The 14,043-nt window shown below is 34.6% G+C and overlaps 1 protein-coding gene across 1 annotated transcript; it reads left to right on the top strand.

The window, feature by feature from the left end:
• Nucleotides 1–2,499: 2,499 nt before the first annotated feature.
• LOC138130150 (uncharacterized) lies at nt 2,500–7,900 on the top strand. Its single transcript, XM_069046546.1, has 8 exons — nt 2,500–2,725; nt 3,644–3,814; nt 4,256–4,448; nt 4,501–4,843; nt 4,898–5,182; nt 5,366–5,655; nt 5,706–5,837; nt 7,656–7,900. The coding sequence occupies exons 1-8, from the start codon at nt 2,500–2,502 to the stop codon at nt 7,789–7,791; spliced, it is 1,776 nt and encodes a 591-aa protein (XP_068902647.1). The 3' UTR covers nt 7,792–7,900.
• Nucleotides 7,901–14,043: the final 6,143 nt, after the last annotated feature.

Genomic DNA, 14,043 nt, shown 5'->3' with positions numbered 1-14,043 from the left:
CCCCGAGTGAATAAAAAAAGCCTTCTTTCCCGTTCATCGTTCGGTTTTATTACATATTTTTCCAACACACCACTTTCGCAACCCCTACTTGACCAAAAGTGACCAATCAGCTCGGTACGACTTTACTTGTTACTCGCGACACCTTTTCGATATCTCTAGAACTTTTGAAATAACCGTTTCCGTTTCCCACCATAATTTTAAATGTTTAAATTTAGACTTTTGTTAGGATCAGACCGTATATACATACATAATTTGTAGTTGAATTTCCACTCTGAACAAGGACACTAAATTACTGACAGTACAATAATAAACGTCAGCATCAAGAAATAGACAGAAATAAACATGAAACAAATTTACATTATTTTGAAACCTAATTTGGGCTTGAAACGCTGTTACGCAAGTGTCATGTCATGCAACTAAATTCCGTTGATCTGCTACTTCTACAAATTGTTCTACATTGGTTTGATTCCCCAAAACTGTTCTGATTAATTAGTAACCTTCATTCGCTCTCACTCACTCATACTGGTTTCTACAACGACCTGGCTTTACCGTTACCTGTTGTCTGTGTTTTCTACCGACTCCTTTTCTACTTTGCTTTATTACTTTTCTAACTACAAGTGCAAACTACCTATTCAAGTGATTAATGTTTGGTGTTCTGCAGAATATAGCCTAAGGGAGTTCGTTTCGGCTCAGGGACGCGAGGGTCGCGGGTTCGATTCCGACCCAGGGCGAAATTAAAAAAAAAGGCTATATTCTATCTCCTGACTGGGAAACAAATTTTATTAAGTGATTAATGGCTGGTGTTCTGCTGAGTGATGATGTTTTGAGAATTTGATAATACACGTTATCCAAAATAAAGAAAATTCTCACGGCATCATATGTACTTACACCGAGTGACATTAGAAGTGGAACACCAAGAAATAATAGTTATTTTAAATTGATTTTTATACAACATATTAGTCTTGACTCAACGTAAAACTGATTAAAATTTCAGCCTCTTATTTCTTTTCTTTCTTCTCCTTAAAACACTCATTCACAGTTCAGTTGGGCTTTAGACAAAATGCCTAGAGTACGAAGAGTTTAACAATACCACCAACTAAGTGATTTTGATAGGGGTCGAATTGTGGCGTTCTGCGAAGCAGGTTTATCACACCGGGAAATTGCTTTTCGTGTTGATCGCAGTGGCGCTAGGGTAGTGCGAATTTGTCAAATATGGGAGGAAGAGAGACAAGGAATAAGACGAAGACCCATTGAACAATCAAGACGCACTACAGCCCGCCAGGATCGCAGTGGTTTGCGGAAGAGGGTAGGCCTGTTAGCATGAGAACTATGTACCGCCGCATCAGGTTTTTTGGGTTGTTGTCTTATCGTCCTCGTCTAGTGCTTCCTTTGACCGCTGGACATCGTCGTCAAAGATTGGAGTGGTGCAGAGAACGACAACAATGGAGGGAGGAATGGTACAATATGGTTTTCAGCGATGAATCCAGGTTCTGTTTGGGGATGCACGATGGTCGCAGGCGAGTAAGAAGACGTCGTGGAGAAAGGCCCGATACTGAGTTTGCTGTTGAGAGGCCTATTCACCGCACTGTTGGAGTAATGGTATGGGGTGCTATTGGTTATGGCAGCAGGTCACCATCAATATTCATTCGGGGCAGTATGACATCTGTGCGCTACATAAACGAAGTTCTGCAACCGTTTTTGTTGCCTTACCTAAATGGTCTTCATCAGCCAATACCTATTTCAGCAAGATAACGCTCGCCCACATATAGCCAGAAGAAAACTAAGTACAGTTCTTAAATGAAGCTGGTGTCAACATTTCACCGTGGCCTGGCAGATCTCCCGATCTAAACCCGATCGAAGAGGTTTGGGATATGATCGGGAGAAGACTGACCACTTTACACCGCCCCCCACAGACCCTAGCTCAACTGCAAGATGAAATTCAAGTTGCCTGGGACCAAGTGCCTCAAGAGGACATTGATCACCTCATTTCGTCAATGCCCAGGCGGTTAAATAAATGTATCCAAAACCAAGGTGGCCAAACAAATTATTAATTTTGTGTGAGGTTGAAATTTTAATCAGTTTTACGTTGAGTCAAGACTAATATACTAATAATATAAAAATCAATTGAAAAAAACTATTATTGCTTGGTGTTCCACTTCTAATGTCACTAAAAGAAGAAACGTAAGTACTTCCTTCACTAGAAAAGGAAATATTTCATTTACTCTTAATTACTTCAATTTGTATTACACTTTTATGAAATACTAAATGATGTTACTAATGTTACCAACTAGGTACACTTCTTTTTATTCTAATTTTTAAACCGGGCAGTACTGTTGCATGTCACTTTACCCTTTTTGAGACTTGAGATAACACTGTGATGATAAGATAAAAAATGATAACCAAGTACAGAAGTTGCAAATTATTTTAAACGTTTTTGAGCAAATATTGTTACCAAAGTATGGAGGTTATCTTTTAGTTGTTTTTGTTATTGAGTGTAACATGGAAAGGGAGTCCTATAAAGAAGTACTTTTACCCATATTTAAGGACAGTGCAATATCAGAAAACCAAATTGATGAAGTTATTAATATCGTACTCAACTCCAACAATGATCCAGATAAATCGAAATTTGATAATAATTTAGAAATTATGACAGATCTATTGTTACAAACGGGTGATTCTTGTGTGAACACAAATACAACAAAGTTAAACAACGTTGATTATTACGGTGAGTAAGTATTTTATCCAGGTCATATACAGTTAGTCTGAACTTATATGTAGAAAGCTCAATCATTTCATAAACACTCGGGTTCAGGTACTATCGGTGGACATAAAAACCTGGGAGAAACGTCACAATTGTATAAAGTCAAAAATCAGAATAGTTATTTAAGATATAAGTGTAAAAAGTTATCCTTTATTGCACGAACGGGTTTAAAATACGACCGAGGTACGAGGGAGTATTTTAAAAGATGTGAGTGCAACAAAGGAACTTTTTACACGTATGTCTTACAACATTTTATCTACGATCGTGAGATCATCACACCGGTTTCAACATAAATTTGCATAAAATAATTATCATTGGTTCAATATTTCATGAATAACCGAAGTCGTTTGAGAACCAATGTTTCCAACAAATTCGATTGTTGTATTCTGACAGTTCTGTGCCATAAAAGCGGAAAATCGTGCTCTAAAACTTTTAGAGAACGATTCCGTCAGTTTCTCTAAACGTCAACTTTGACAACGATTTTTAGTGCAAAAAGTGCCTACTTTTTACGCGATCGTAGATAAATATACATTGGGTAAATTTGGCTTTTTACAAACAAGGTTATAAAAATTATGACATATTGTCAGAAACACCAAGTTAAAGTTCAGTTCTCTAACGTTCTCTTCATTAACAATGATTTTATATAATAACACAATTGATCTAGCATCTCTTACGTTCAAAGAGTTAATTTTAAATACTGACAATTTTTATTTTGAGTGACAATTCCAAAGTCTGATATACAATGAACAAATTTTGGATGTCCCAGGTTTTAATGTCCACCGATAATACGTCACTATTGAGTACCGATTGGACATTTGTGCAATTGCAAATTAGCTATATTCTTTTGCTTTAAAGCATTTTTAGTTGTTTTTTGTTTCGCAGGAGACCTACAAGGTGCTGTTGGTTTCAACCAAAATGTACCAAGAGGATTGTCCGAAAGGGATTTCAACAGAGTATTAAATGTGTTTCCTGACATTTGTCCACAATTTTTGACCACCTTTAGTCGAGAGCATCATATGAATTTTGAGGATTTGATTAACGAATTATCAGAAAGTAAATACCTACATATAAATATTGCTGCTACATTTTCTTTTAGTTATAATTTTGACAATAGAAATATTTACGTTCAATTTACATATCTATCAGACTTTTTGTTCTTGGTTATTTTTTTTTTAATATAAAATGTACAGTCGCGAGCAATAAATTTTGGTCGTCAAGGTCACTCTTTGACAAAATCGAAAATGCTCCATTGTAAAACAGCCATAAATATCATAATTTTGTACGACATTAATTGTCATTTTTTTCTCATTTTTTGACATGAGCATAATCAGGCAGGGAATTTTTTTAAATTTGTGACAATCCATCCAAATTTTGAAATGACATTGACGATCAAAATTTATTGCTAGCGACAATATGTATGTATAAAGATTTTATATTTTGGTTACCTACTAGGAATGAAACAAGTTTTATTTAACTATTTGTGTCTATTTTTAGTTGATTATGTTAGACGTGTAAAAGACCCTTTAGATGTATGGAATGATCTTAAACAAATGTTACCTGACGCAGATCCTATATATCTAAGAAATCAAGCTCGAGTCTTGTCTGTAAGACCAATGGAGTACTATGAAGAATTTTTGAAGAATGCTATCGAAAAAGGTGATTACCCTAGCATGCAAGATTACTTGATGTGGGTTTTACACCATTTTATCTGCCTGGGGATGTTTATTATTTTATTTTAGAAAACAACGGAAATTGGAGGATTTGTCTGCATATACTAAACAGTTTACTGCAACTAAATACTTGGAATTAGTTCCAAATCCCATAGAATTATTTACAAATCCTGAACGCAAACCGGTATTATCTGGAAAAGAAATTGAAAAAAGCGATGAGGATTTTGCTCTTACTTTCTTGTATAACCAGTTTCGATACTTACGACAAAGTGATATCAAGAAAATTTTTTTTACATTCAAAAGAAATTTGACTCAGACTCATCACAAACTAAATTTTGTACCTCGAGCGTTTAGAAATCCAAGGAGTTTGATCGAAGAAAAAGAATGCTGTAACGTTAACTTGTTACAAGAAGTATCCAGCATATTTTCTCTATTTAAAACTTTCAAGGTAATCATTTGATTTCAGATTGCATTTTTGAAGCATGAAAAGGATATTAGACATTCTTTAAAAGTACAAAATGAAAAATATCGGAATGCTTTAGAACAAGCCAAAAAATTTGAATTGCTTCAAACATGCGCTTGTTGTTTTGATGATCAACTTATTCCGGAGGAATGTTTATTTTGTAATAATAATCACACGTTTTGCAAAAGCTGTGTAAAGACTGGAGCTGAAAATGTTATTGGAGAAGGAGGAACTCGTTTTCCTTGTTTTGCTGATTGTTCATCAGAATTCGATTATTTTGTTTTGAAGGTACGTATACGGAGTAATACATAGATCCATTTAACCCTATTAAAACACATTTATTTATTGTGACTTAAGTTTTTTGCAGTAGTAGTTTTCATTCTTGAGTGACATTTTAATTTGAGAATACTAGTTTAATGAAATTAGAATAATTATTTATTCTAATAGAAACTAACATGTTTTGCATTTTAGATGGTTCTGGATAATAAAATTTTTGAACGATTGTGTCAAAAAAGACAAATTGAAGAAATAAAAAGTGCCAATCTAGATGGATTGGAGACTTGTCCTTTTTGTGATTTTTCTATGATACCCGCAGAAGGAGATAAAATATTTAAATGTGGAAATATAGAATGTATGAAAGAATCGTGTCGCGAATGCCGTCATATATCTCATGTACCGCTTAAATGCTCAGAAATTGAATACGACGAGGATGTTAAAATGCGAACTTACATAGAAAATAAGATGTCGGAAGCTTTACTTAGGTGAGATAATTTTTTAAGTATTTTTATTCGGTAATTTATTTGCATTGTAGAACTTGCTGGAAATGCTCACGAAAGTTCTACAAGGAGTCTGGTTGTAATAAAATGACATGTCTTTGTGGAGCTAAGATGTGTTACATTTGTGGGAAAGCTATCACCGATTACAGACATTTCGGTGCTTCGGGGTAAATATTCAATTTAATAATAGGTCTGTTATTGTATTCAAGTTGGAATCGTTTATGGCTTATCTATTAAAGGTCTCGTGCTTTAATAGATCTCTAAGAAATGTTTTATCAATATTTCAGTGTATTACTGTCATTTACGCCAAAAAACTTCCAATATTGACGTTCAAACTCTACTTTTTAACATCTGTTGCAAATGTAGTTGCATCCGTTACCTGGAATTACCAAATTACAATTACAAAATTCCCTAGAATTTGAAAATTAAATTTTTTTATTTGCAAATTTTGCAAAAGGGTGCAAATTCGAAAAAAGAACATAAAAACGTCGTTTTATAAGGGCATTGACGCACTCGTCCCATAGAAAACTCCCTTACGGCTCGCTCGTTTTCTACACCTGGGACTCGTAAGCCAAATCAACCCTTATACAATTTGTTCTTTAATATACTATTGTATTACTGAAACAACGGAGAAAATGTAGAATTTCCATTATTAACTTTAGGTATAATTCCATGAAAGTGGGTTTATTCCTTATTACGAGCTGAAAACCGCTATTTTCAATGACATTTTAAATTGGAATCTTAAATGAAATGTTTTTTGTGCAGTGACATTATTTAATTTTTTGCCAGATTCTGTTTTATATTTTTATGCTTTAAATATACAGGCTGTCTCAGCTCAGAATTTCGAGCCTAATAACTCGGTTATTTTCTAAAGGATTTTTGTGAAATTTTAAATGCAGATATTTTAGATGGTGAAGAATAAAATCCCATTAATGCAATTACCCAAGTCTTAAAAACGTAATTTTTACATGCCTTTTTAAAATGTTGAATCACTTAAGATTTACATCAAAAAATTAATTGATCGTCAATAAAAAATGCTGTAGGGAGAAACTCGAAAGACGCCTGGTTTGCAAGAAAAAAGCAAAAAACTGTGTTAAACGTAGCTGCAAATGCAACGTATGAAACAAATGCGCACTATCGCCGAATTTTGGTCATCCCTTTTCGCACAAACGCAGGTGACATATTTGACGTTTATCTTGCTAACCTTACAAACATTTACAAAGTTAAAGACAACATTTGGACGTAATTTATGATACTGGATGCTTTAATTCTTCCATAAAGGACTAAAACACGAAACACGTACGCTTCCTGTGTCTTCAAATAAATTGACGACTCTCCTTACATTTTGTAACGTCTACATTTGGATAGTGTTCCACGAGAAAACGAACTGTGTCATTGAAGTTCTTACGACACGACACTCTCCATAGGCGAACATTGTTTCCTTTTTCAACAATATTGAAATTTCTGCCATTGTAGTCTATTTTTAGAGTATTTTCAATAAATTTACACACTTTGACGTTTCTAATAAAGCGCGCCCAATTTTGACAGATTTTAAAGGGTGTACAAAATGTTGCTTGGCAATCTTTCATCAATTGTTTCAAAAGGTAACTGCTCAAATACCTTCAAATTTTACATTAAATTTTTAACAACAAAATCTAATCGTTTCGTTGAATCAGACGAGTGATTTAGTTAATTGTTTGTGTAGACCTCTATTTTTTTAATGTTTAACAATCTAATAATAATCGCGCCTAATTTTCAATAAAGAAAGCATGTGTTAAAATTACATTTTTTAACTTGAGGTTATTTTATTATTACTAATTGAACCTTCGCCGTCTAAAATATCTGTATTGTAAATTTCATAAAAATCCGTTGGCAAATAACCGAGATATTAGGCTCGAAAGTCTTAGCTGGGACACCCTGTGTATGTAATTAATTAAGAAAAATTTAAACATATGTAATAAAATGATAAAATACATTTGTTGTAGGTGTCCTCTATTTACAGAAAATTTACAACAATTTCATCTAACTAGAATACTTGAAGGTGCTGAAGCTGCCAAAAATGAACTTGGAGTTAATGAAAATCCCAACAAACTTAAATTTGATCCTACGAGGAACATATAAAGACGTAAAACATAAAAATATAGTACCTAAAAAGTTATGCCGATTTGCATTTGCTGATGTAGGTATTTTGTTAGAAAATAGATATAAATAAAAAAATTATTTATTATTATTTATTTATTACTTATACACATGTACAGGGAGATTCATCTTTTACCGCCGGTGGCAAAATGACCCTTAAGGATTGAGAAAAATTTATGAAATTTACTTTCGATCGGTATAATTTATTGCAAAAAAAGTTTTTTTTTTTATGAGCGGATATTTATAAAAAACTGATTTAAAAAAAAATGTCATGTTTAAATTTTTGCGTTTATTGGTACTCGTTGACTTTTAGGCCCGGTTTATTCACCTTCAAGTATAGTATTTTTATCTTCCTAAGGAATTTTGGCTTAAGTCATAAATAAACCGAACAAAGACCCTACTTAAAGAAATTTATTGTGATATTGTACCTGTCAGTCACTAGCCGGCCTCGGAGAAAAAAATTACCTGGGGTAGTACTCAAAATATTTGTCGGAGACCCTCTAGTGTCTAGTGATTGACAGGCACAATATGACAATAAATTTCTTTAAGTAGGGTCTTTGTTCGGTTTATTTAGGGTTTAAGTCAGAATTCCTTAGGAAGTTACAAGCATTATAGTTGCTATGATTTAGAATCTGCTATTGGTAGATCCATGATAATTATCGTTCAAATAAAGTTACTTGAAGGTGAATAAACCGGGCCTAAGTGTTGTTGTAAATTTTCTTTAACAACGACTACCCTGTAAAAATGACCTGCTTAGGTGAATTTGTTCGATTTAACGAATAGAGTTGTAAAGGACCCGCTGCGGTGGCAATAAAGATCCCCTAGTAGATCTTATTGTTAAGATATTGGGACATTATGTCGTAAATCATGAAGCAAATACAAATTTGAATATCAAAATGCGTTTATTTCAATAATACCATATGCTAAAATTAATTTAACATGGTAAAATAGTATGAAAATACCTGAGTGTGCATATGCCACAAGGTTGAATAAATTAAACAACTAACAATTGAGAAAATGCCAAAATTTGACCTAATTAACTTATAAATTTCATTTTTCGATATTATGTTCCCTATGAATAATAAATTAGATCTGCAAAATATGAAAAGGAAATTATAATTTTTAAGGTCAATTTTGCCACCGGCGGTAAAAGATGAATCAGCCTGTATATGTCAGTTTGTTTATATTGAAAGCGATGTGAAAATATTGTGTGAAATGATATTTAAAAAAGTAAACCAAAATTTTTATATTGTAGTGTTGATTTCGCCTAATTTTTCTGGAACAAAACACAATTATTCTCTTACGTAAGCTATCATCAGTGTTTCAAATAGGAGAATGAAGCTGATATAGGTACTAAAACTATGAGACATATTCAACTCATGCTAAATACAGAGTGTCCCAGGACTGCCTTGCCAGAGAAAAAGGGCATCGATAAAGTGGACCCTAAGAATTCCCTACTGAGTAAAATGTACATATAGTTGTCCGTTTTCTCTAAGGTTATATTGGGGCCGTAAAATTATCCCATTGTGTAAAAGTTGATTTGTCTACAATAGGAAACATTTTGTGGTTGTAAACAGCAGGCAAACCCGGCTGGTTGTTTCGTTCACAATTTTTTGATTTATTGCAGGGGCGCGTAGCTTCTGAAACCCACACAAAAGGGCAGTTTATTAGGAGGTAACTACTTTTACGGCCCCAATATAACCTTAGAGAAAACGGACAACTATACCTATTAGGGTCGCATACTAGTTGCCCCGCGGTCAGATTTTAATCCGGGTCGCCTAACAGCTTGCATACTTGTTGCCTCCCGAAGACTTTCCAGGAAAGCTGCTTACTAATTATAACCAACAACGTGAAATTAAGAAAATACACCTAATAAAACGTCTGTTATGTTTGTATAAGTTTATTGATACCTACGTTTGGCTTAAAAAAAAACGGGAACTGTCAGAAAAAGTTCTGTCAAATTTTATTAAATTTTTATAGTTTGAAACGGCCTTTTATAATTTAGGTTAAAAAACTGCACTTATGTGTCAGAAATACTACTGCCAAACAGACACAAATTGACAAATTAAATTTCCAATTCACATTAGGTCAAATTTCATTTCCCGTTTTTTTTGAAGCCAACTGTACACATAATTATTAAATTTTAATTTGCATGTGGTAAACAGTTGTATACTCGCAACTGTTTTACGAAGGTGATTTTGGCTAAAACTCTTTAGAACAACGCATACTATCACATGTTAAAAAGAACGCTTCAACTTCGAGAACACCTGTATATCGGGCTACAGGTATCACAACTTCTTTGTTTAATAAGCCTGACGAGCATTTGTGGAGCGAAGTATGGAAGAATAATGTTCAAGCCATAAATCAGGTGGGAACAACGCATTGTCCTCGATGTAATTTTGCAATAGATACTTCAAAAATTTGGCACTCAATTCAACTTGGGGACCAGTTAGATAACTTGCCTGAGAGCGAATTTGCTTGCCCACAACCGGGGAGCGAATTTATCTATGGCAAAATTCTACCGCTCAGTTCGGTAGCGAATTTGGTAACGCCTGTAGATGTTTAGTTTTAAATTATTAAATGAATGTTTAACAGCGTAAAGCTCCTTTCAAAAATTTCCAATAGAGAATGTTGTATATGTAACACGAAGTGTCCCTAAAAGAACGTATATCAAGAGCCCTGTGAAATTGTGAGGTTCTACAGGGTGATTCATCTTTTACCGCCGGTGGCAAAATGACCCTTAAGGGTTGAGAATTTATGAAATTTACAGATTTTATTTGTCGAAAAATTTACTTTCGGCCGGTATAATTTATTTCAAAAAAAGTTTTTTTTTATGAGCAGATATTTTTGAAAAACTGTTTTAAAAAAAATTTTCATGTTTAAATTTTTGCATCTGAATGTGGCTAATGGCGTATAAAATCAATATCTGCAATCCGTTTCGAAAAATGTTTGATAGTTTTTGAATTAAATCGATTTTAATGGAAAAATTGCTTTTATTGGTACTCGTTGACTTTTAGTGTTGTAAATTTTCTTTAACAAAGACTACCCTGTAAAACTGACCTGCTTAGGTGGATTTGTTGGATTTTACGAATAGAGTTGTAAAGGACCCACTGCGGTGACAATAAAGATCCCCTAATAGATCTTATTGTTAAGATATTGGGACATTATGTCGTAAATCATGAAGCAAATACAAATTTGAATATCAAAATGCGTTTATTTAAATAATACCATATGTTAAAATTAATTTAACATAGTAAAATTGTGTGAAAATACCTGAATGTCCATATGCCACAAGGTTGAATAAATTAAACAAGTAATAATTGAGAGAATGCCAAAATTTGACCTAATTAACTTATAAATTTCATTTTTCGATATTATGTGCCTTATGAATAATAAATTAGGTCTGCAAAATATGAAAACGAAATTATAATTTTTAAGGTCAATTTTGTCACCGGCGGTAAAAGATGAATCACCCTGTATAATTTTATTGTGTCGAACTATGTCGAGCCGTGGAAGCCATAAAATAAGATGTCAACAGCCAAATGTCAAATGATTAAATCTTAGCGTCAGTTGTGAGTTTGACGTTTTAGTTGTTTCGTTAGTGGTTTTCTTCAGTTTTTCTATATTATAATTACTTTTCATCTGACAATCTATTAAAACCCTATTATTAATGGACTTACATAACCTCTGTTTTATTATTTGGTACCACAATATGTTACAGAGCGGCAAAAATAAATATATATTCGAATTCCACAGGACTGTTGATATTTTATTATTATTATTATTATTAATATTATAGGCCGAGCAGAGGCAATTCCTATTTTGCTCATCCACAAGTTCAAAATTAACCCTTAGTGGGAGGGATAACTGTATTAAACCACAGCTGGAATTGAAAGCAGCCATATTTTACCGTTGGCTCATGGAGTCTAATGAAACAGCGCTCTCTGGAAGAGCATTCCAATTATCCAACACGCGGTTAGGTAGGAAATGTTGCCGAATTCTGGTCTTGTATCTTTCATGGTACAACTTTAGCGAATGCCCACGCAACCCGTCAAATGGAACTTGCCCTCGATTTTGCAAGATAAGATTTTTTTAGAGAGCACGTAACAAAATTTGCTTGACGCACAGTTACAGCAACGTGTTCCCTCCAGGATAATGTGCTGCCTTTAGAACCACTTCTAAGTTTTTCTGTTGTTGAACAGTTGCAACAATGCTATAATTTGTCTTGGGATTGTTAACACGGATATGAAGAACGGAACATTTCTCAATATTTAATTTCATCTTCAATACGTCACACCATGTCTGTACTGCTGCCAGGGACAAGCCAGATTTTATTTCGTTCGGTTTGGCAACAGTCGCGTAGATTTTACAGTCATCAGCAAAAAGGGCATGACTGCTTCTCAACTGCAGAGTTACGTCGGAAATGTACACCAGGAACATTACCGGTCCGAGCACGGATCCCTGAGGGACCACATCTTGCATTGCAGAGGAGGCTGAGCCAATTTTCACATAGAATTTTCGATTGCTCAGAAGTGCAGATATCCACTTGAACAGGGACCCTCTTATTCCATTGTGTTCCAGCTTTACCAGTAGAAGACAGTGGGAAACTTTATCGAAAGCCTTTTCAAAATCCAGGTGAATCACATCGATCGTCCAGTCGTGTAAACATTTAAGAAGGTATTACGTTGCCTTCCTGAAGAAAAGCGAGTATTGGTTTATGGGTAAACTTTTCTATTATTTTGCAATATGTATACATATGTAAGTTAGACTTATGGATCGGTAATTCTCCACGCATGTTTTATCACCCTTGAAAATTGGGGACGCCGAGGCTAGCTTCCGGAAGTTCGGACTTCGAGAACGAGCAGGAGAAAAAATGCTGTAGAGGTTTGCCATGGTTTCGCCAAAGTTTTTGCATTGGTTTTTAAAACTTTACAGCTAATTCCATCTTCCATCGGGCCAGAACCAGGAGAAAATGAGTCCTTTAGCCGCTGTAAGTCTTCCTTGACAGCAGAAATTGGAAAATCAATATCTTGGAGAGCGTTTTTGCTGCGCGAACCAGCTGGAGTAGGCAGTATCGTTTACGTATACAATTTTAAAAAGATTAGCCAGACAATCAGCAGTGTCCTGACTTTTTTCGCATAATGATAATGAACCTTTCGTATCATTCACAACAGGCAGTGACGCTTTACAGATAATTTTGGACCGTGTGTAGCTAAAGATGGCTTTTGGTCCTTTGTTTACGAGGATGTTTTCATATCGTCACCTAGCGTCCATTAATTCGCATTTTAAGTCATTGGAATAATTTTTGTGGACAGCAAAATCAATATCCTGCACAGTTGACTTGCAGCGTTTCCAGAGATTCCTCTTAATTTTAGCCTTTGCATAACTCTTCCAGTAATCCAAGGTTTGTGACTTTCTGACAGAAAGGCAATGTGATGAATTTAAACATATAGCCGAGTTCAGGATGTCAACAAGGGACTCCCACACCTCATCCGAATCATCTATTACTTAGATAGAGTGAGATTCAGTCGAAATTATTCAAATATATGTGTGAGATGGTCGTAGTCGACAACTCTGATTTTTTTTTTCTCAAGCTAATTTGCACCGTGCACTCCACAGTTGCATGATCCGAGATCCTCACTGGGGGACCAATATTAACTGAAGATATTAGTTGGGGATCGGTGATTAAATAAGGAAGGATTTTGAGATGCCCTGTATCGAGTTGGATGCAGAATCATCTGCGACAGATTTGTCTCCAAGACCATATCAATGAATAATAACGAGGCTGAACCGGTTTCATCCGAAGCCTTCAAAATGGGCCGCTCTAGCTCTGGAAAGTTAAAATCCCCAAAAATTAGCAAGTGTTTATGAGTTTCAGATAGAGACTTTAAATGCTGGAAAAGCATTTCATCATTAATTTTTTCGGTACGCGGTGGCAGATATACAGGGTGTGTCAGAATTCCACCGACAAACTTTCAGGGCTGATTCTATGATGAAAAATAAACATAGAACGCTTCATTTGCGAGAAAATCGACTAAAAATTTTACCAGCAACTTTCCAGTGCAACCTTTTTAAAACGGCATTATCCTTCTTGGAAGAAAAACCCATCAAAACTACCCTATCTTTGATATTTTTTACTTTGGAAATTGACAACTGAACCTCTATCGGATTAATCTTCTCATTAATATTCCTTTTGGTGTCCACAGCAGATCGGTCAGCCTGTTTGGGCTTTAT

The sequence above is a fragment of the Tenebrio molitor genome, chromosome 1 (genome assembly GCF_963966145.1).
Source record: "Tenebrio molitor chromosome 1, icTenMoli1.1, whole genome shotgun sequence".
NCBI lineage: Eukaryota > Metazoa > Arthropoda > Insecta > Coleoptera > Tenebrionidae > Tenebrio > Tenebrio molitor.
The sequence above is the reverse complement of the archived record's forward strand: the minus strand, read 5'-3'. Positions and strand labels throughout refer to the sequence as shown.